At 32.0% G+C, this 20,717-nt stretch overlaps 1 protein-coding gene across 1 annotated transcript in view; it reads right to left on the reverse strand.

The window, feature by feature from the left end:
• The window catches only part of LOC130631490 (early endosome antigen 1-like), a 29,841-nt gene that overhangs the window by 6,825 nt on the left and 2,299 nt on the right, over positions 1-20,717 (reverse strand). Inside the window, exons 2-25 of the mRNA XM_057444401.1 lie at positions 13,521-13,612; positions 12,839-12,980; positions 11,613-11,709; positions 11,222-11,334; positions 10,014-10,198; positions 9,578-9,620; positions 8,880-8,995; positions 8,209-8,301; positions 7,857-7,988; positions 7,405-7,497; positions 7,141-7,201; positions 6,005-6,341; positions 5,614-5,717; positions 5,077-5,201; positions 4,382-4,614; positions 4,115-4,245; positions 3,613-3,827; positions 2,655-2,900; positions 2,184-2,288; positions 1,593-1,718; positions 1,209-1,376; positions 877-942; positions 408-500; positions 72-137 (exon numbers count right to left, since the gene is read on the reverse strand). Of these exons, the coding sequence (XP_057300384.1) occupies positions 72-137; positions 408-500; positions 877-942; positions 1,209-1,376; positions 1,593-1,718; positions 2,184-2,288; positions 2,655-2,900; positions 3,613-3,827; positions 4,115-4,245; positions 4,382-4,614; positions 5,077-5,201; positions 5,614-5,717; positions 6,005-6,341; positions 7,141-7,201; positions 7,405-7,497; positions 7,857-7,988; positions 8,209-8,301; positions 8,880-8,995; positions 9,578-9,620; positions 10,014-10,198; positions 11,222-11,334; positions 11,613-11,709; positions 12,839-12,980; positions 13,521-13,612 (3,182 nt within the window). The remainder of the gene's footprint in view (positions 1-71; positions 138-407; positions 501-876; positions 943-1,208; positions 1,377-1,592; positions 1,719-2,183; positions 2,289-2,654; positions 2,901-3,612; positions 3,828-4,114; positions 4,246-4,381; positions 4,615-5,076; positions 5,202-5,613; positions 5,718-6,004; positions 6,342-7,140; positions 7,202-7,404; positions 7,498-7,856; positions 7,989-8,208; positions 8,302-8,879; positions 8,996-9,577; positions 9,621-10,013; positions 10,199-11,221; positions 11,335-11,612; positions 11,710-12,838; positions 12,981-13,520; positions 13,613-20,717) is intronic.

The following is a 20,717-nucleotide window of genomic DNA, read 5'->3' on the forward strand; positions in this document are numbered from 1 at the left end:
TCACATAGAGTCAACGCCGTCCTCATGGGGACTAAAATGAACAGTCCATTAAAAAATTAACATAAGCATACTTCATCTCCTTTAGTTTTTGCTTCCTTTATTTTCTCTTGCAGTTCTTTAATCTTATCAGCATCGGTCTAACAAATTGAAAAAAATCAGATAAACACAAACCAAACTAAATTGTGTGGTCCTTTTTTATAAAATCATACAACTAATATATTATTCTATTTAAAAACATCCATCACGTTGCGATTAACATAATTGAAATACAATATTATATGGAATTTGTTTTTTGTATGAAATTACCGGATCCCTAAGAGCATTTAGAGAGTGAATCTGACGTCCTTATTTAGAAAAAAATAGCGCCAGATTTCACAAACAAAAAAAGAACGGCTACAAATGTTTACTTGTGCTGCTTTCTTCATATTTTCTACTTTTTCTTTTAAAGTTTCATTTGATTTTTCCAATTTTGATAATGCTTTAGAGTCAACTTTTGAATCCTAACAAAACAAGAACAAATAAAAATCAAGTAGAAATAGTGACACACAATTGGATGTTCACATAGTAAGATTATTTATAAAACAGTTTGGTTCGTATGACATTTTTTAATAACAAGTACAGTGGGAAACTAAGAATATATTTTAGGACGTTTTGTATGATATGTCAAATACTTATTCTTTCCTTAAAATTGTTTTGGGAATGTTGTTGGAGTTAGTAGAAGTTAAATGTTTTAATAAATCAAAAAGCTTCTGCAGACTGCCACAACATGTTTTTAATAAGTTCTTTTAAAATTAATCTTTTTTATGTCCCAATAAAATTACATTGTACAAAGGTCAACAAATCTGAGTGTTTTTAAAACAAACAGGCCAGCCCTACCTTCTTAGATACTGCAGGTGCAGCTGCACCAGCTCCTTCCTCAATTTGTTTCTCTAGCTCAGCTATCTACAATGAAGTTGTCATTAAACGTTAAATTCTGTCGAAAATGGTCATGAACCAAATAACTAATTTCAATAATTAAAGTGGTAACAAAAATTTTATAAAAATAAAAGATAGAAGCATAGTAAAAACTAGACTTGATTAAAAGACCTTTTACTAGAAAAAAGATCTGCGAATCACAAATTAAGATAGTAGTTCAAAATAAAGTTGAGAAAGAGGTGTGTATTATTGTATGGGATCAATATCTATTTCAACTGTATCTAGTAACTTACTTTATCTTTCAGTTTCTTTATCTGTTGTGGATCTTCTCCATCACCAGCAGCCGCTGCAATTTGTTGAGGAATAGTTTTTGTTACTGTCTTCTTAGCTTCTAAAGCTTTATATCTCTTCTTTAGTTCTTTATATTTTTTGTCTGTCTCTTGTAACTTTAGTAATTCCGCCTACGAACAGTTGAAAATATATGGTTTGATATGGCACAAGAAATAACATAACGCTATTGGTTTGTGACACGTATCTATTTGTTCTTAATAATATATGGCACAGAAAGTTAACAATATGTATCAATTTGTTTAGTACACAAGATTTGCTCAGTACAATTTTACGATCTTCATGTTCATTTTTTTAAAAAAGTTGGTCAACATAAAAACCCTTAATACCTCTTTTTCTTTCAGTGCTTTGATGGTAATATTTAAATTTGTCACATCTTCATTGAGCTTAGAAATTTGTGATTTCAAATCCAATACTTCTTGATTTCTCCCATCTTTTTCACCTTCTGCTTGTTTCTAAGAAGTCAAAATATTTGTACGTAGTATACGATTATGTAATATACGAAGTTTTACAAAAATATTCACTGAAACAAAAAATCAATACAGAGCAATCAGCTTAAAGAGAGAAGATTTTAAAGATATACTAATAAAACTATTGAAAAAGAAAACTCTTGATTCCAAACAAGCAGTCAGAAAAGATCATCTGCAATAATTATTAACATGGCGATTGTCATAGTCAGTAATAATATAATCCTTCAAAATGTAGAAAAATAATTTTAATATATCTGTGATAGATTCTATAAAACTGTAGTAAATCGTACACAACAAAATACAATTACTGTGTGATAACAATTTCAACTTGCTTCAATGCAAAATACAACATTAGCATTGTAGTTGCCTTGTAGTTATTGTAGTTATAAACACCAAAACATGGTTATCTTCCTCTTCATCACAAAAAATACATCAGTAAATATAAAGTACCAGTTTTTCCTGTAGAGCTTTAATTTCTGTTTTTGCTTTCACTGGAAGTTTAGAAATTTTTGCTTCATTTAGTTCATCTATTTCTTTCTTCGCTTTTTCGAGATTCTAAATTAAACATAGATCATATTTTTAACTTACACTAAAAGCTGAGACCTAGTACTTAACATCCAACCTATTCTCATTACAGAAGTTCCTAAGGATGTAGATCCATATATGACGTGAATCAGCTTTACCAGTGCATTTAACACCAACAATTTGATCAACAGACACAATGTCAAAAAGCATCTGGACAGTTGCTGCTTTTATTACCACGCTGAATGCTTAGCAAAGAAGGAACATATTATTTTAATTTTCACTGTTATGATTAAAGTATTGTAGCCACAACCTCTTTCTCACAAGGTTGAAATTCTATCGCTGAACCAAATCTTACTTACAGTATGTCGACATCACCATAAAATAGAAATTACTAACTTCATCTTTCTGTTTAAGCTCTGCTTCTGCTGTTTCCTTGGCAACCTTTAGTTGACTTTCCAAATCTCTCTTCTCAGCTTCAAGCTTATCATAAGCGCTTTGCAATTTGTTTAGTTTCTTATCTGTTTTATGAGCTTGTTTTTTCTGTGATTCCAGCTCTGCAGCATGCTCTGTTTCGAGTTCTTGTATTCTTGTGTTGGTTTCTGATAGAGCAGCAGTTAGTTCAGCTACATCAGCAGAAGAGTTCTGAACAAAAGTAATTTTTATAATTACGCTAGCATTCACATGTCATAGCAAACAAACATGTGACACATGGTGGTACAGTTCCCTGCATATTTTAAAGGGCGTTTCTTTTTTAGGTACAAGATGTGTAATTGGTAATGTAAAATTATGATTAACTGACAGACTTTCAACAATTTTAGCTAAAAAGTTTAAAAAAATTAATACCACCTATGTAATTGCCTTGCCGATATAATCACATACTTATTGTTGTTTGAAGATCACTTTTCATTGCGTGATTTTTGATCTGATTATGATTTTTAGGAATTTTAGGTGGATACTTAATCAAATTATTACTTGTAAATGTCCACTGACGAATTTTTTTAAATGTTTATATAACAAATTTGTTGCTTCAGATAATGAAGACGACTCTCCCATCTGAATTTTCTGATCCAAAAAGAAATAGTACAAAAATATGTCTTTATTTATAGTAAAAATTGGAGTTGTGGAAAGATTCATAGTAGATTCAAAGTTCTTTTAAATCAGAAGGTTTGAAAAAATATATTTCGGTTTATTCAGAGCAAAGGACACAACAGAAGGTTAGGGGAGAATTTGCAGGCAATCTAAAGTTTCTGATAAAGAATGATATATACGAAAGTATAAAGAATTTGCATAAAGAATTCATGACGCAAATTTGGCAAAGTAAATTTTCAGACATCAAAAATGTCATGTAAATTACCTCAGAAACTTCAGCAGTTGCAACCACAGGCACAGTAGTAGTCACCGTTTCCACTATTTTTTCTGGTTCTCGAGCTTCCAATTCCTCAATTCTCTGTCTCAAGGTATCATTTTCAGCTTTAAGCTTTTCAATTTCAGTACAAAGTTTGTTCTTTTCTTCAGCAAACTGTTGTTTTAACTGATCTGTTGCCGAGTCCAGGAGTTGTTCAGCATTACCTAAATAGAAATCAAAAGAAATACAGCAAAATAGTGTTCCTCCATATGTTTATTGAAGAAACAAAAACTTTCCCTGTATCTTTTCCCTTAAAATAGTAGAGTTAAAAAGAATATTTCCTATACTAAAGTAATTTTTACCACCAAGATAATAACATTTTTCAATTTCTAAATCAAACTTAACTTTATTTAGCAAAGCAGACATAACATCTATTTTTCAAAACAGATACACATTATAGGCGATTTTAATCAAATAGCCACACTTTAAGATATTTGAATAAAAAACTCACTTTCTTGTTTCATATCATCAGGCAGTGTACCATCCAATAGCATGCTCAGAACAATGATGTCTTTATCAATGTTTGAAATATTTTCATTTTTAGTTTTGAGTTGCTCAAGAAAATCTTTTATATCATCAGGGCTAAGAAGCAAACATTGAAAAAAATTCAGTTAAATAAGGTATACTGTTGTAATATCCATAACATTTTTTAGGACAACCCTTAGTTAGCTTTCGTAATATCACACAATAAATAAATGTGATGTCTCGGTAAACTTACTAGTCGCCATCTGAAGGTTCTTCGCCATTATTCTCACTTCGATAATTCTCTTTCCATTCTTCAATTTTCTTATTAATCTCATCTGCTTCAGTTTGCAACACTGTTTTTCTTTCCTGCAACTCTGAAAGCTTAGTTTGTGTATTGTCAATGTTGACGGAATCAGTAACTTCATTTAACATTGTTTCAAGGCGCCGGTGTAATATCTTGTTACGTTCTTGCAGGTTGATGAGCTCCTAGTGAATTTAAAAAATGAATCCTGTGTAAATACTGGGAAAGCAATTCCACTTTTAAAGGGAGACCGAGATGATAAATAAATTGAACTTGTGTTGTAAAATTCCAAAAGTTGTTTACCAATTTTAGATTTAAAGAAAGTTCTTTTCATTCACATTTAAAAATTTTGACATTTAATTATTCTGCATAAATTATGATGTCATGTTGGCCACATAGAAATTATCAATATTTTCTATTGTCATTAATTTTGATAGGTAATAAGATATAGATTTAAAATTTTCCAACATAAAAGAGTTGTAGAAACCTTGCAGAAATCACTTTGGAATCTCCTTATTAAAATTTTCCAAACAGGCATAATTGTAAATTAAAGATCCTTAAAAGGTGTGATTACTATTGTTTTAATTTAAAATTTATTTTAATTTTAAAAAAGTTAGGACAATAGTACAAAAACAATTCTTATTTACCATTTTGACAATATTCTTCTCGTCTCTTATTTCTTTCATTTCCTTCAAAAGTTTTTCCTTTTCTTCTTCGTATTCATTTACCTTATTTTTTAATTCTAAAAGCTCTTCATTGCTGACATTTGAATCTAAAGGATAAATATTTAAGTTATTACAGCTGGTTTTAGGGTAATCTTTTAACCGTGCCAGGCTCCGGTCGTGGTTAAAATTTCTTTTTTGATACAATTCACCTAAGCTCTATTTAAGTTATGTTTAATAATTTTTATCTTTAATTTCCTATTAACTCATTCTCTTAAAGTATACTTATTAAATGTTACAATTTTTGTATAATTTTAATTTAATACACTGGCACCTTTTTAGATGAAAGTCTTCAAACAACACTAGTTCGATCAAAAAGAAAGATGTTATTAAATGGCTTAGAGCAAACTTTTAAAGATTATCCATGTAAATTTACAAAATTTTTTCCCAATGTTTTTTATGTATGTATACAGAAGTACATCATGTACACTAAAATATAAAGTATTAAATCAACCATATTACCAGTAACTACTACAGGTTGATTTAAAAGTTGCACTTCTTCTGATGTTGCTACTGTTTCTTGCACAACTGGAGCTGAAGCAACAACAACTGGTTCCCTTTCGTCGCTAAGGTAGATAATTTTAACACAACATGAACAACGAGTGCACTCTAAATATACCAGTTCCTTTAAAGGTTAGGTCTACTTTAACTTCGGTGAACTTTCTAGTGGTTTACTGGAAAACTGAATGTCATACTGGTTCCTACAAAGAAACAGCTGACACTTTATTGTGAATATTTTAGAGCTGCTGTGTTCGGGTATAAGATTAAAAACATGTAGTAAAATTCTGGTTTTGGGTTACTGATAAGTCTCCTTAACCTTTCCAATTAAAACAGGAAAATTAAATCAACTTACAGCTCTTTAATTTTCAGTTCCAGTTTTTCAATAGTTTTGATTTTACTTTCTAATTGTTGTTCTTTTTCTTCTAGGGTCGAACTTTTTTCGTTACACTGTTCTTCTAATTTACCCTTTTCTTCTGTTACAACTTCTTTTTCATTCCTTACTTCTTCTAGTTTTGATTTTAGTTCTTCATTTTCATTCTTTAATGTGTCCAGCTCTTCAAAAACTTTCTGACTTTCGCCTGAAGATAATTCTAATCGGGACTTCAAATTGTTTATCTCGTTCTTCAAATCAATATTTTCTTTCTGTGATTCTTCTTTGCTACTCTTCTCCTCAATGTATTTGGAGTGCACTAAAAAGATCTTTTAATGTGAGTTATTTTCTTTTAACAAAGTAACAAACTTAAGGCTAAAATACATGGTAAGTTTGAGATAAAAAAACTTACCGTGTAAACTGGAAAGATGTAAAACTTTTTTGGTTTTATCAGTGTTTGTAAAAAATGGATATGTTTAACTTTTGCTAAGTTTTTTCTAGTGAAATTACCAGAATGACTAATGAGTTATTGTTTATACTAAAGATTTTCGGTTTCTAATGATAATAGCTTTTTTTCTTCTACCATTACCCTTGCTGCTGTTTAGCAATAACCAAAACGGAAGATTTACCTGTTTTTTCTTTGGTATTCATTGTGAACAGGAAGTTTTTAAAAAAACTTACACATTTTATCTTAACGTGTAGACATGTGTATTAAATGCAACTAAACTTGTAAGTTTTTTCTTACAACTAAAAGGTGTCTTTAAACTTACCGTGTATTTAACCCTTTACTCATTAAATATTAGACTCAAACCAAATGTAATTTACAAAATAAACTTAAGTTTTGGTAGAAGTCATCAAGGTACCTTTCGGAGTTTCACATAAAACAGTAGTTTAAAGGCTAAAAAACTATTTATCCAGTTACTACGAAAAAACCCAGATGGAACACAGTGACTAAAATCAAATAGTGACTTATTAAATAGCAATCTGTCATATGATCGATATAAGCTAGTAAAAACGTCAGCTGTAAAGAAGACATTATACTGCTGGGTACTACATTAATCATGTCAAATAGTTTTCAGTTCTTTTTCAAGGAACTTGGTAAAAAGAGTGGAACTTACATAGAACATGATCTTTATGTTTTTGATCTAACATGCCGGTCAAATCTGTTACAATAGTATTCTAAAAAAAGCAAACAAAAAGGTGTGCATTTTTAAGAATAACCTGACAAAAGCCAGGAAAGTTGTTTGTGTTTTTGTCAGTTTTAAAAAAATTGGTAGCTTTTTATTTAAAATATACGCAGACTGTTGATAGGGCCGGAGGATTAACCAGACGTAACATTATACCCAGTCTTTGCAAACAAATATAGATTATGTGAAGTTTACCTTCTCCTGTTCGTGACTAGCATTGCTATCTTTTGCTTTTAACAACATCTGTCTCTTTTCAATGAGCAGTTGCCTGTTTTTATCCCGCAAACTCTAAAGGAAAATGTTTAAAGGGGTAAATTTTTAAAAAAATTTTTACAAATTGACGACTGAAAGATTCTTTTATGAGTAATTACAAAAAACAAAAACAAAAAAGAGATTGAGGTGGATGAGTGTTTGATTACGCAAGTATTTTATTTTTACGCAGTTATATATTAATCTTTGCAAATAGGACTTTTCAAAATTTATAGCAAATCATAAACGCAGAAACCAATCTCCTGAGATATCACATTTGGCAGTGTGAATTTAACAATATTTGTTGTATTTTAACTTATTACTTAGACATTAGTTAGATCATTGTGACTTTGCAACTTTAAAACTTTGCTTCTGTATGGAAAAGCAACAATACAAACCCTAATTGCTTCTTCATAAAATTTTTGTTTATTAGTGAACTCAGTTTGGTGTGATTCCAACACATGTCGAAAGGTAGATACTTTGGTATTGTATTCTCCTCTCAGCTTAATAACATAAGCATTAAACTGGGCCTAAAAAATAAAGTATTAAAGTTAAATTTTTTGGTTTTATTTAGGATGAAGACAGTCTATGAAAAAATGTTATATTTAAATCTTATTGTTAACAGCAAGCTGGAATCTTCCATTACTAACTGCATCAACTTAACAGGGATAATTAAAGTACTTTATTTAAAACATTTTTCTATGCCAAGCTTAAAATTAAAGTTTTAACAATAACAAAAAGTTATTATACCTGAGATTCTTCCTCAATAAGTTGGTACTGCTCTTGAATTTTTTCCACTACAGCATAATGATTTGCTTTCATTTTCTTCATGTCCTCAATAACCTAACAAAAAACAAAAATAAGAATGTTTCACAACTGAAGTATGCACTGCTTTTTTGTAGAAATCTCACAGTATAAAACTTATGATCAATAAGTCTTGGGTTGCCTATATATCTATTCATCTTAATTACAACCCAGGGTAATATCAAGAGGGAAATATTTGGACCTATTTCCAGCAGATACTATACTGGTTGTGCTGCGAAATTTCAAGCACTAGTCGTTAGCCCGTGAAAAATCCACGGGTTCGCCTGCCTTTTTATACCGCATTTCTTGCTTCTCGCTATTGCGCAGCTAAGCTACCATTTTGCGTGACAGACAGACAGACAGACAGACAGACAACTTAAACTGTCAAAAATCTTTCCTTCTTATTTATATGGTGTACAAGACAAGCTTGTGTTTTCTTTTTTAAAAACATAACTCAGCTTTATATAGTCAACATGCCAAATAAACCTCCAAGGTGAAATTTGTTTAAAAATGTTATTTTCTGGGAATCCAGTAATTCATTTCCCATAAGCATATTAAGCATATTAAGCCAGTTCAAAACACACTACAATGTTTAAACGTGTAATTTATGAGCTTACCCTTTGTATACAAGCTTTTGCTTGTTCCACGGGAATGTACGCTTCTTGATCACCAGAAGAAACAGGAGGAGCTAGGACAGCCTCCGCATCAATGGAAACAAGTGACTTCTTATCATCTATAATGATATAATGGACATCAAGCATTACTGAGTATAGCATAATTGCAAAAGGTTTTTACTCTAGAAATGTAATATTCTATAGAATGTGTTAACGACAGAATATATCATCTTTGCAGGCTGCGGAGAATTCGCGAGGCTTTTTGCCAACTTTGTAAAATGAATGAAAGTACCGTTGTCTCAATATTTTTGTGAGAAATGTAGAAACAGATATCAAAAGAAAGAGATATATTAAAAATATACAAAGGAAAGCATACCAAAAGTCACAGAACTTTTTTTAAAGTCAATAATGCCCATATTAATGAATAATTAGCACACAATGTAAATTAATTTGTATCTGATTGATAATAACAAAATATTTTTACACTTTTTGGGAGTTTGGAATTATTATTTTATTGCTGCTAATATCCACAGAGCATGTATTTTGAAATAGAAAACAGGTGTTGAGCTAGACATTTGAAAGAATAATCATGCACCCATTCTACTACATATTAAAAAAATTTTAAAGCATTGTTTTATGTAACATACAGCAGTATTAATATTATTCATTACTTATTAAAGTAAAAAGGTCTGACAACATACCTGAAGCCTCTACACTTTTTTCTGGAACATCTGCTTTTTCATCCTGCAAACAATTATCACAACTTTAGAAGATAAAATAAATTTAAAAAAAAGGTGTGGTTTTATTTATAAAAATTAGTTTTTTCAAACTTGATCAAACTGCAGTATAACTGACCACTTTTACAATGATATAGCACCTTAATTAGGTAGAAATTGTTATGAATTAGCAAATTTAGAAGTACATTTTGGACAGATTTGTTTGTGTTTAAAAAATTTATTTACAAAAGTTTTTTTCCCATGTGATTTTTTCTTTTTGCAAAACTTTATTAGATTCAAGATACTTAACGACACAGTATATTTCTCGAACGAAAGATCAACATCTTTGTGCATTGAAGAATTATTTACGTGAATGTTATTGTTTACTAGCTGCAAACATACAATATAAAAAATACTATACATTTTCTTCTTCTACTTCATGTATGGTCCATGAATTTTTTCTTGTCGACACTGACATCTTTTCTTTTCTTGATCCTTTGCGTGAGCCAGAACTTTTAATAGATTCGGCAGTCATTGGTCTAGTTGTGTCTTCTAACTTTTTCTCAGCAGTGTCATCGAGTTGTGCTACATACTCTGTTTTTGGAACTAATTTAACACAAAATATTAAAATTTTACATAGCAATATTGCAAAGATTAGTTTGATAAACGTTTAACCTGCTTTTAATGTTAGTTAATGTCGTAATACTTCATGTGAACTTTCCTGTTTAAATTAACACCCCTTTTAAAAACGTAAAACTTGTAATCTTTCCTTTTTAAATACCCTAATGAACGCTTAACTTCCATTAATTTTACAAATGTTGTAATGATTAACATAAGCAGTAAGACAAGTTTCATATCAAAGACAATGAACATCCCAATGTTAAATTAAGTTTTTTTAAGGCAGTATGAGGAAGCCATTACTTGACAATGTGTGTCATCCACAGCAAGAGAAACAACAACAAACACACAAGAGTTTTCCTCAAAAGCAAAACAGTATACATAAATCGATTAAACACACACTTCACATATTAAACTTTTATTCATTAAAAAATCTTTCCATAAACTGCTAACTTTTTAAAGACACAAAAAGATGGATAGCTGGCTAGCGAGATATTTCTGGTACATCTTTTTTGTTTAAATTGTGCAGGCATTTTTTTGACATTAGCAGTTTAATTATGATTAACTATAATTAATATTTATTTTATTACTTCAAAGAAGATTTTCTTTTTAAATTTCATAAAAACCAAATTTCACAAAATAAGTATAAAACAAAAAACAAAAAGGTCGGCAATATTCAAAACACTTAGAAACACAGACTAACAGGGGCAGAAAAATGTAGTGAAGGCAATTTAAAAGTTTGTTCATCGTCATTTTACATCTTTAAACATGAATAAGAAATGAAGTGAATTATGGAACTTTACTGTTCTTGTAGGTACCAAAAAATGCTGTAGTTTTCAACTTGATTGCATTGCTGCTGTTATTTTCATTGATGGTTAAACTGGTCACTGCCTCACAAATGAAATTTTTGGTTAACCAAGCAAAACAGGGTGATTTTACCAACTCTAGTGCTTGACAATGATCACACTTACATAAATAGATAGTCAAATAAAGCACATAAAATAATGATACCTTCACTTTCTGTATGGATTTTTTCAACTGGTGTTGAACTTCGAGATGACACAGGTGATACCTTGTTACTTCTAGCCGTCAACCGTGGACTCCCTTGTGGAGCCGTCTGTGGTCTAAGTAAATGTGAAAAACATTTTAGAAGAAATAATACTATGTGATATGAGTGGATACATGATAAAAACTATCAAATATTGGGTCCGTCATGACATTAAAACACATAATGACATAAACCAGTCTGAAAAACAAACACGATCCTCAAGTTTAAATTTTGAAGTATACTACTAAGTTAATAATGAGTGCTCTATGAATTTAGTCTGTCAATGATGGTTTTCAAGACCGATGTAACAAAACTGTTTATAAAGAATGTTGCAAAATTTATAAATATTCAAACCTTGGAGTTTCAAGTTTTCCTCTAGGGCTTTCATAAGATGGTGCTGTTCCAGGTCTATTACTTACTTCATTGTCAGAATTTTCCCATGCTTTCGGAACTGTAAAAACACAAGTGGTGATTATCAAAGTAAATATTGAATTACTTTGAATAAGGAGAAATGTGATATATTATGTGATTTCAAATACACAAAACTTGGTGATTTTTTACAAACATTACATTTTAGAAGCAGCCTAAATTTTTTCGACATACATGAAAAACAATGCCTGTTAAAAATTTCATGATACCAAATCTTAGCTACAAGTTCAATGATGAAAGAAGATTTTTATTAATGATCCTAGAGTTCTCCTGTCTTCTCATTATTAATAAACAAGATGTAAACTTTAACCAAATTCTGCATATTAAGCATATTCAAGAGGGATGTTTTAGCAGTCGTGCCATGATACTGGTGTCATACTCATCCTCCTATTACAAAAAACATGCAGTCACAAATTATGGCTCATATGCCATTTTTTATATCTTAAGTTTCAAAATAAGGTCTCAGACTGATCACTGTTGCTGCTGCTGCTGCTACTGTCGCATTGCCTCCCTGGCTCCCCACTGTTTTCGCCAGCCCTGACAACATTAGCAAGTACATCATACGTCTTGCATGTGGACAAACAGATTTGTAGAATGTGACAAGAATCAAATATGGCATGGATTTTACTGAAAAAGGATTGTTTACAAACTGGTGATTCTTAAAGCAGGATTTAATGTATATTCTATGTTTGATTTATTACAATTAAAAATTAGTATAACTGATATTAAGGTGCAAAACAAATACATGGATATCTCAACTATGTTTTGAGGAGCACATAAATTAAATAAAAATGTATCAGGATTTAAAATTTTTAAAGCCCTGTCATACTATAATGTATGGTACATCTTAAAAAAATAAAAACACATTGGTTAAAGCAGGTAGTAAATAGTATATTAGTTATTCTATGTTGGTAAAAGTCACCTGGAATATTTTATTTTGCGTACTTCAAATTTCATTTTTATTATATATAAATATATACTTAACCAAATAAAAGTGTGGTTTGATTTTTTCCTTTTTTAAAAGGTTAAATTTCAAATATTATTTTTTGGCATGAAACTCTCCCACACCCCTCCCCCTCCTTCCTTCCTTCCTCCAAAAAAATAATAACAGCAACATAAAAATATTCAACTACTTCATAAAATATACATACTTGTGTTATCCTTTTCGAAATTTTTGTTATCAACACCAAATGAAGTTTCTTCATGTATTGGAGTTACAACATTTCGTTTCAACCTTTTCAATCCACTTGAACTTGATGGGGTGCTGGAACGAGAAGATGCATCATCCCCTTCCTAGAATAAACAAAATAGGAAATAAACATGATGATTTGTTAATTAAAACAATTTGATTTTTTTGTAAACTCAGCATATTGTTTAATGTAATTAACTTCTTGATGCAAGTGTGATTATTTAAGTGCTCATATTTGCCTTTACACTTTAAAAAAAATGATCCCATAACATTTGTAAATTATTGGGTTCTTTAAGTTCCACCAAGTGCCGAAATATTGGGGAAAAATTTATGCTGAAATTTGCAACAATTAACATAGCTTAAGACTTTGAATTTAACCAAATAACCTAAAAACTTCAAATAATCTAAGATCCAAATAAGTCTACTGTTAACATTGACAGGTGAACTTTGACAAGTTCAAATTGTGTACATCTAATCAAGCGTGAATTACTACTTGTAGGAATAGACTTTAAACTTTGCAATCATGTGCAAAAAATGTCGTCACTGCTTGCAGCATGTTTTATTCCCTTTATTTTTTATCAGTGATCTTCGAAATTTTTACACAAAATTAAAAGAAGTGCTTCATGCCTTTTCTTGAAACTCACCTTCTGAGATGTAGATTGCGCTTGTGAATTAGCCCTTGAGTCACCAAGTCCAGTTTCTTCAGTAAATGCAACAAATGATGAATTTGCTCTCCCTTTAAAAAAAATAATAATAGGGATAGGTTTTCTGGTATTGACAGCATTCAGAGGCAATATTTTCGTTGGTGGAACACTGTAAATTTATGTATCTTCAGATTTGTTTGTTTGGGTAACTAAGGAGGCCCACCATGGTCATGACATACAGGGGGTCAACAAAGTATATTTTCCCCATGTACGTATCTTGAATCATTTTTATTCATTGTATGTTTGCTTATGGTAACATGTTTCTTAAAACTATGTTGTATGAGATCCTTTGTGAGATGTTTTCGGACCAGAATTGGGTTACAAGTACTTTATTGGTGTACGCATTGAATCAATCACACTAATTTAGCGTTGCGTTATACACAGGAAAGAACTATTGCGAAGATAACCTACAGGTTAGTCTTATATATATATATATATATATATATATTCCAGATTAACAATGGTAGCAGAGGAATAAAAGTGAAATGTCAAAAAGTTGGGTCTTGTAAAACCTCATTCGAAAATTCACACCATTGTCAGTCAAGATTGTACTTGGTGTTCCAAAGTATGCAATCCAAAATCTGAACACTATACTGACAATGACATCTTTATGTTTCGATTTGATAAGACATCCAGCAGAGTTGTAGCATCAATGATATGTAAGATGTGTTGTTTATTATGCTCATAAACCTTTAAATCCATACATATTACTTGATTAAAAGCGTTTGCCAGAGGTATACCCACAGCTGGTCTACTGTATGGCCTTTTGTATTTGTGACATATTTCACAATCATTGCAACATTTTTCGATGCATGACAAAAATTCCTTGTCATACAAATTACTATCCTTTACAAGTTTGAGTAGCTTATCTTTGACAGCATGAGCGAATTGGCGGTGCAGTTTCATAGCCTTCTTCATTTTCTCTGCCTTACTAATATTATTCAAATTTTCTCCATGTAGAATGATTTTTGTTCCTTTTTGAGCATCAAGATCACAATGTGTTAGTAGTAGACAATAGTGTCCTGATGTGGTATATATTAAGTCAACTCTTTCCTTCCAAGGGCCAAGTCACTGGTAAAATCTAACTTCATACTGAGAGACTTCATGGTACTACGACTAATCAGTAGTGGTATTTCAATCTCTACTATGTCAAGAGACAATTTATACTTGTTGCCACCCAGAATATAGATTTCTTGTAGCTTTTACTTCCTTTCCATCACCAAATCTATATATAGAATCAGTAGTATTTGAAACTACAGTATTTTTATCTGATTCAGAGAGAGTCACAAGATATTCATCCATCCATTTCTCCCCAGCCACTGTCTTTGTACAGCCAGAATCCAAGACACCTCTACCAAAGGATTCTCCAACAAGACAATATTGCTTTTGGTCTAAAGAGGCCTCAAAAAGGGTGATATAGATCTCTTTTACATCTTGTTTCTTTTCTGTAGGTCTATTGTTCCATGATCTGAAACCTCTTTGCTCTTGATCATCATGGCACCTCATGAGTTTCCCATCCTTCTCAACAAGATTCATTCTTGAACGTGTATTCCTTGACAAGCTGTCCTTGGTATCAGCATGAACATTTCCATATAAGCATTCCTGTTTCACAGGAAGAGCTCCCAAATGTGCAGCGTCTTCTGCTGTGTTCAGTTCTCCAAATATCTTTATGATTGTGTTCTTCATATTCTTATACTTAAGTTCTGCACAAGTTGTACAAGCCAGTTTTTCATTTTCTTCAGACATATTCGCAGCTGTGAGAAGAAAATATGCCCTGACAGCTTCAGGCAATGCCATATCATATTTGGATATCTTATTGTAGAGCTTCAAAAACTAAAATCAGGAAATTTGTCTCCACTATTTCCCTTATAGTCATAAAATGCTCTTGTGCTTTCATCTTTCAAATATATTGAATCTAGCTTAGATATATTCTTGTCCAAGCCATCATCTGATCCCACTTCTGCAGGTGTGAGGTCGCGCACTGCCTCCCATGCCTGACCAGTCAGTGACAGGAATACAGCTGGACCTTGCTTTTTCTTTGGTAGTTCTATAAACATCTGTCAGATCTCCAAATCGTTCTTCCAACTGCTATAGTCATCATCCTCTTTAAACGCTGGTGGAGCCTTCAATGTTGTTACTGCCATTGTTCAACAAACCACTTCCCAATTGGTTTGCACACACACGTGTCAACAAATAGCCAACATCTAGAGTATGGTACAAACGAGTGAGAAGTAAAATGTTGAAACTTGGTGGTGAAATGTGTACCTACGATCTTGCTGTGTTTTACTGGTATAGCAAATTACTGGAATGGTAAAGCAAATTACTGGAATTCTTGTTTGCCATGTTGATGACTTTGTGTATGGTGGTAGTCCAGCTTTCCACAAAGATGTTATTGCTAAACTTTTCGAAACGTTCAAAATCACTACGCAATCAAGCTCAACCTAAGTATCTAGGATTAGATGTAAATCAATTTAAAAGCAAAAGTAAGATTAATCAAGTGAGCTATATAGAGTCTATATAGAGATAACTGTTAATATTGAAAATGATGTTAACAATGAACGAAAATTGACTAGCAAAGAAATGACCATGCTGAGATCGTTGAGTGGGCAAATTGCTTGGGTGGCCGGAAAAACCCGCCTTGATGTGGCTTATGATAGTTGCCAAACGTCTAATTATGGCAAGGAAACTACAGTTCAAAATTTGAAAGATGCCAACAAGATTACTCCAAAAATTAAGAGCAAGCATGTTGCAATAACCATTGCCAAAATTGCAAATATGAAAAATTGTGAAATTATTTGCTACACAGATGCAACTCATGCCAGTTTGAAGTGTGGATCATCATAAGGTGCATTCATCATATTTGTGAAACACCTAAGCGAAGTTATACCAATCTGCTGGCAATCAAAGAAACTACAAAGGGTAACCAAAAGCCCATTTGCTTCGGAAACACTTGCTCTGAGTGAAGGAGCTGATGCTAGTTTTTATTTGCCCAATGTCATACAACAAATCTGCAAGTTGACGAAGGTTCCAAAGATCATTTGTATTATCGACAACAAGTCATTATTTGAAACCTTGAAAACGACAAATGTCACAAAGGATTTTAGAATGCGAGTTGATATAGCCAGATTGAGGCAGATGGTGGAACAAGATGAGATTACTGTCAATTGGGTTGAGAAAAACACCAATCAGCCTACTGCTTGACAAAACATGGAACTACAACTATCTCTACAATAATTGATTCTAGTGATTACCGTTTTGTTTTTTGATGATTTTAATTTGTTTTTCATGTTGACTGTGACAAACAGTTGCTGCATGCAATTTGATATTCTCCTTGTGTTGGCTTTAAAATTGTGTTACTGGTGGCAATATTGATATTACGATATGTGTTAATTCTGATGTTATCTTTCAGTAACCAATACAATAGTATTAGAGACCAGTGAAGCCTTCAAGTTACCTCATCAAGGTCAGAATCATTTAACAGCAGCAACTGGAGTAAAAACCATTACTGACAGATTGGACAAAATATATTTAAAAGATGAGAATCAAACTGCTTACCTAGCTTGTGAAACCTTTGAAAGATTTAAGCAGCCACCTAAGACGAGTATGAATGACTATCTTATAGAGTTTGAACGGTTATACCATAAGATCCAAGGACATCATATGGTACTTCCTGATGGGGTGTTGGCATATAAAGTTCTACAAAGTGCCAACAATAGAAGAATAAATCCACGCGATCAATCTGGAAGTCCTGCAAGATGCAATATTTGCCAATCTATATATCACTGGGCTTCAAACTGTCCACACTCTTATGAGAACCAGGAGCCTGAGGATGTTAGAAAAGATGATAGTCATTCAAAGGTTACGTTTTTTGCAAAAATCAGAGAAGATGAAATGCAATCTCTGGTAGGTGAAACCCTACCATGTGCAGTTTTAGACTGTGGTTGCACAAAGAGCATTTGTGGTAATAATTGGTATCAATGTTTTATTGATAATCTTGAAAATGATAAATTGCCTGAAGAGCATCCCAGCCAAATAAGGTTTAAATTTGGAGATAGTGAAGCAGTTTGTTCTATGAAAAAAGTGTTCTTACCTGTAATTATTGGCTCAAAAGAAGTTTATCTGGAGACGGAAATTGTCCCAAACGAAATTCCTTTGTTGCTGAGTCAAGCTTCCATGAAAAAAGCAAAGGGAGTTTTAGATTTTAGCAACGATTCGGTTACAATGTTTGGAGAATACCATCCTTTAAATTTACCACCACAGGTAACTATTGCATACCTTTGAACAACAACACAATAGAGATGGATGAAAAGAGACATGACCACTTGTTACCCCAGGTTGCCTTTGTTTGTGCAAGTACAAAATCAAGAAAAAGTAAGATTATTAAACTTCATCGTCAATTTTGCTATCCAAGTGCTGAAAAATTAAAATCTCTCATCAAAGCATCAAATTCCTTCTTAAATGACCAAAGTGAAGTTATGAAAGTCATGAAATTGTGAAGTGTGCATCAGATACAGAAGACCGCATCCTATTGTTGGCTTACCAATGTCATCGTAATTTAACCAATGTGTAGCTCTAGATCTTGTGCAACTTTCGCAATCATTATGGTTTATCCATATCATAGATGTTTTTACCAGATTTTCATCAGCAAAATTGACATAGACGAAAGACAAAGATGTAATAACAGATATTATTTTTTAAATTTGGTTAGCCAGATTTGGTCAACCAAGTTTCTAGCTGATAATGGTGAAGAATTTGTCAACAAAGTGATAAAGAAATGTGTGAGGAGTTTAACATAGAGTTTTCGACAACTGCAGCTGAAAGTCCTTGGTCAAATGGACTATGTGAATGACACAATGGTATGATTAAGGAAATGCTGAAAAAAATATTGAAGACACAAAATGTACACACAATCGCGCACTATTCTGGGCTGTAAGTGCAAAGAATTCTTTTTCAAACAACAAGGGATTCTCACCGAATCAACTTGTTTATGGTAAAAATCATGACACTATCCCTGCATCCGCACTGATCATAGAATTTGAGAATAAGCAAGTCCTTGTAAAACATGGTGGAAGTTATGTTAGAGTAGACATGTGTCGCTTGCAAAAGTTTGACCAAGTTTTGCATTCACAAAAACCTTCACAAGACACGGAAAGAAGTACTGAAGTGACAACTACACAAGTGAACAATTGCATTCCACTTGAACGCGATGATGCTTTTGGTGAATGTGTTGGTGCAGATGATGTTTTTGGTGAATGTGTTGGTGCAGATGATTTTGACAGTAACAATGCAAAAGAACCAGAAAATGCAAAAACAACAAATTTACAAACAACGAAAGAAACAACATCAGACAGTGCCTCAATGAATGAAATAACAAGACACAAGATCAAAATGTTAGCAATTTGTCAACAGTCCAAGGAATACCAAAGTTGAAGACAAAATCATTTACAAGCTAACTCCCAACAGTGAATGGACAAGGGGATTAGTCCACAGCAGAGCGGGAAAAGTGAGCAGAAAAGGAAAAGAAGGCAGACAGTATGGTAGCTGTTTAAATGTCCGTTAGATCAAAAGATGCGTGAGTGACTGGCAACCTGTTGTTGAGACAAACGAAACTGAAGAACAAAGTTTTCTCCACCATAGAAAATAAGGGTCCATCTGTAATATCCACAAGATGGGTGGTCACAACAAAGAATATAGAGGGATACAAAACAGTTAAAGCTTGTTTGGTCATAAGAGGTTTCGAAGAAGAAGAGGTCAAAAATCTAACTAAGGACTCCCCAACTTTTTCAAAAGAAAGTCTCTGCATTGTGCTTACAATGTTAGCAACCTACGAATGGGAACGTCACACCTTAGATGTCAAGACAGCATTTCTTCAAGGCAACCAGATTGACAGAAAGGTTATCATAAAGCCCCCAAAGGAAGCAAATACAACAGGTGTGTTTTAGAAACTAAATAAAGCTGTATACGGCCTTGCTGATGCTTCAAGAGCTTGGTATATACGTGTGAAGGAAGAACTAATCGGCTTGAGGTTGAGAATGTCTTTATTTGATAAAGCATTATATAAGTGTGAACATACTTTTACCATCTATAGTTCCATTTTTTTTAACTTTTGATGTTAAAAATTGACTCAAATAATTCTGTTCAAAGATGTCTTTAATAAAAATTTCGATAAAATTTTCATGAATATATGCACATATACGCAAGCAGTTTTGGGGCAGAAAATGAGCAATTTTCTGCATACATACTTTATGGATGGCCTTAGGTATGAAACAAGACAAAAAATATGTTTATAAATTTGATAATACAACTATAGAAAATCAGCCAGAACCAGCCAAAATCACCCATAATCTCCACAAACCAGCCATAATTGGTAGATTCATCCAAAACAAAATAATAAATGCTAAACCGCCAAAACACGTATATAATTGATTGTGTTTTGCCACAACTAATCATTCGGTTATTATATATATAATTTAAATTATATGCAAAATTTCCTATTGAAACATCTGTAATAACAAGAGAACTTTCTAAAACTTCTTAGAATGTAAAAAAAATATTTTAAACTGTATATGAAACTTAAAAAGAATATAATAATTTGAATGAAACCTGGTGGGTGACCTGAGGGAAGAAAAGGTTGACGTGGATTTTTTTTGGTTAAGGCGACTCAAACCTAATTAGTTGTTCTACAGGCCTATAGCCAACTCTAATTTTGACGAAAACATAAAAATAATAATATCAAGAAAAAAATTTTAAAGGAAAAAACTTAAAAACAACAACATTTTCTCATATCATCTCGTAAAAATGTAACGAGCAAAAAAAAATTATCAATAATGTTATTTTTTTGTTAGTTGAATGTCAATCTACAATTATACTAAAAAAGGTAAATCCATAGGACAACCGTTGTTAAGGTCACTTGCAGTGGATTCTTTGTTCATGAAATTTGTCACGATGAACTTAAAATGCTTGATGAACTAATTTTGTAATCACAAAAAAAGTTAAACATAATTTTTGTGATTTATAAAAAAAATTAGATACCTTAGCTAAAAAAGTCATAATACAAGTGGAAAACAAGACAAATTATGATTGTCTTAACACACTTCTTCATTATAATTAATATCTTGAAATACGTTAGCTATAATG

Source organism: Hydractinia symbiolongicarpus, chromosome 1 (genome assembly GCF_029227915.1).
Source record: "Hydractinia symbiolongicarpus strain clone_291-10 chromosome 1, HSymV2.1, whole genome shotgun sequence".
Lineage (NCBI taxonomy): Eukaryota > Metazoa > Cnidaria > Hydrozoa > Anthoathecata > Hydractiniidae > Hydractinia > Hydractinia symbiolongicarpus.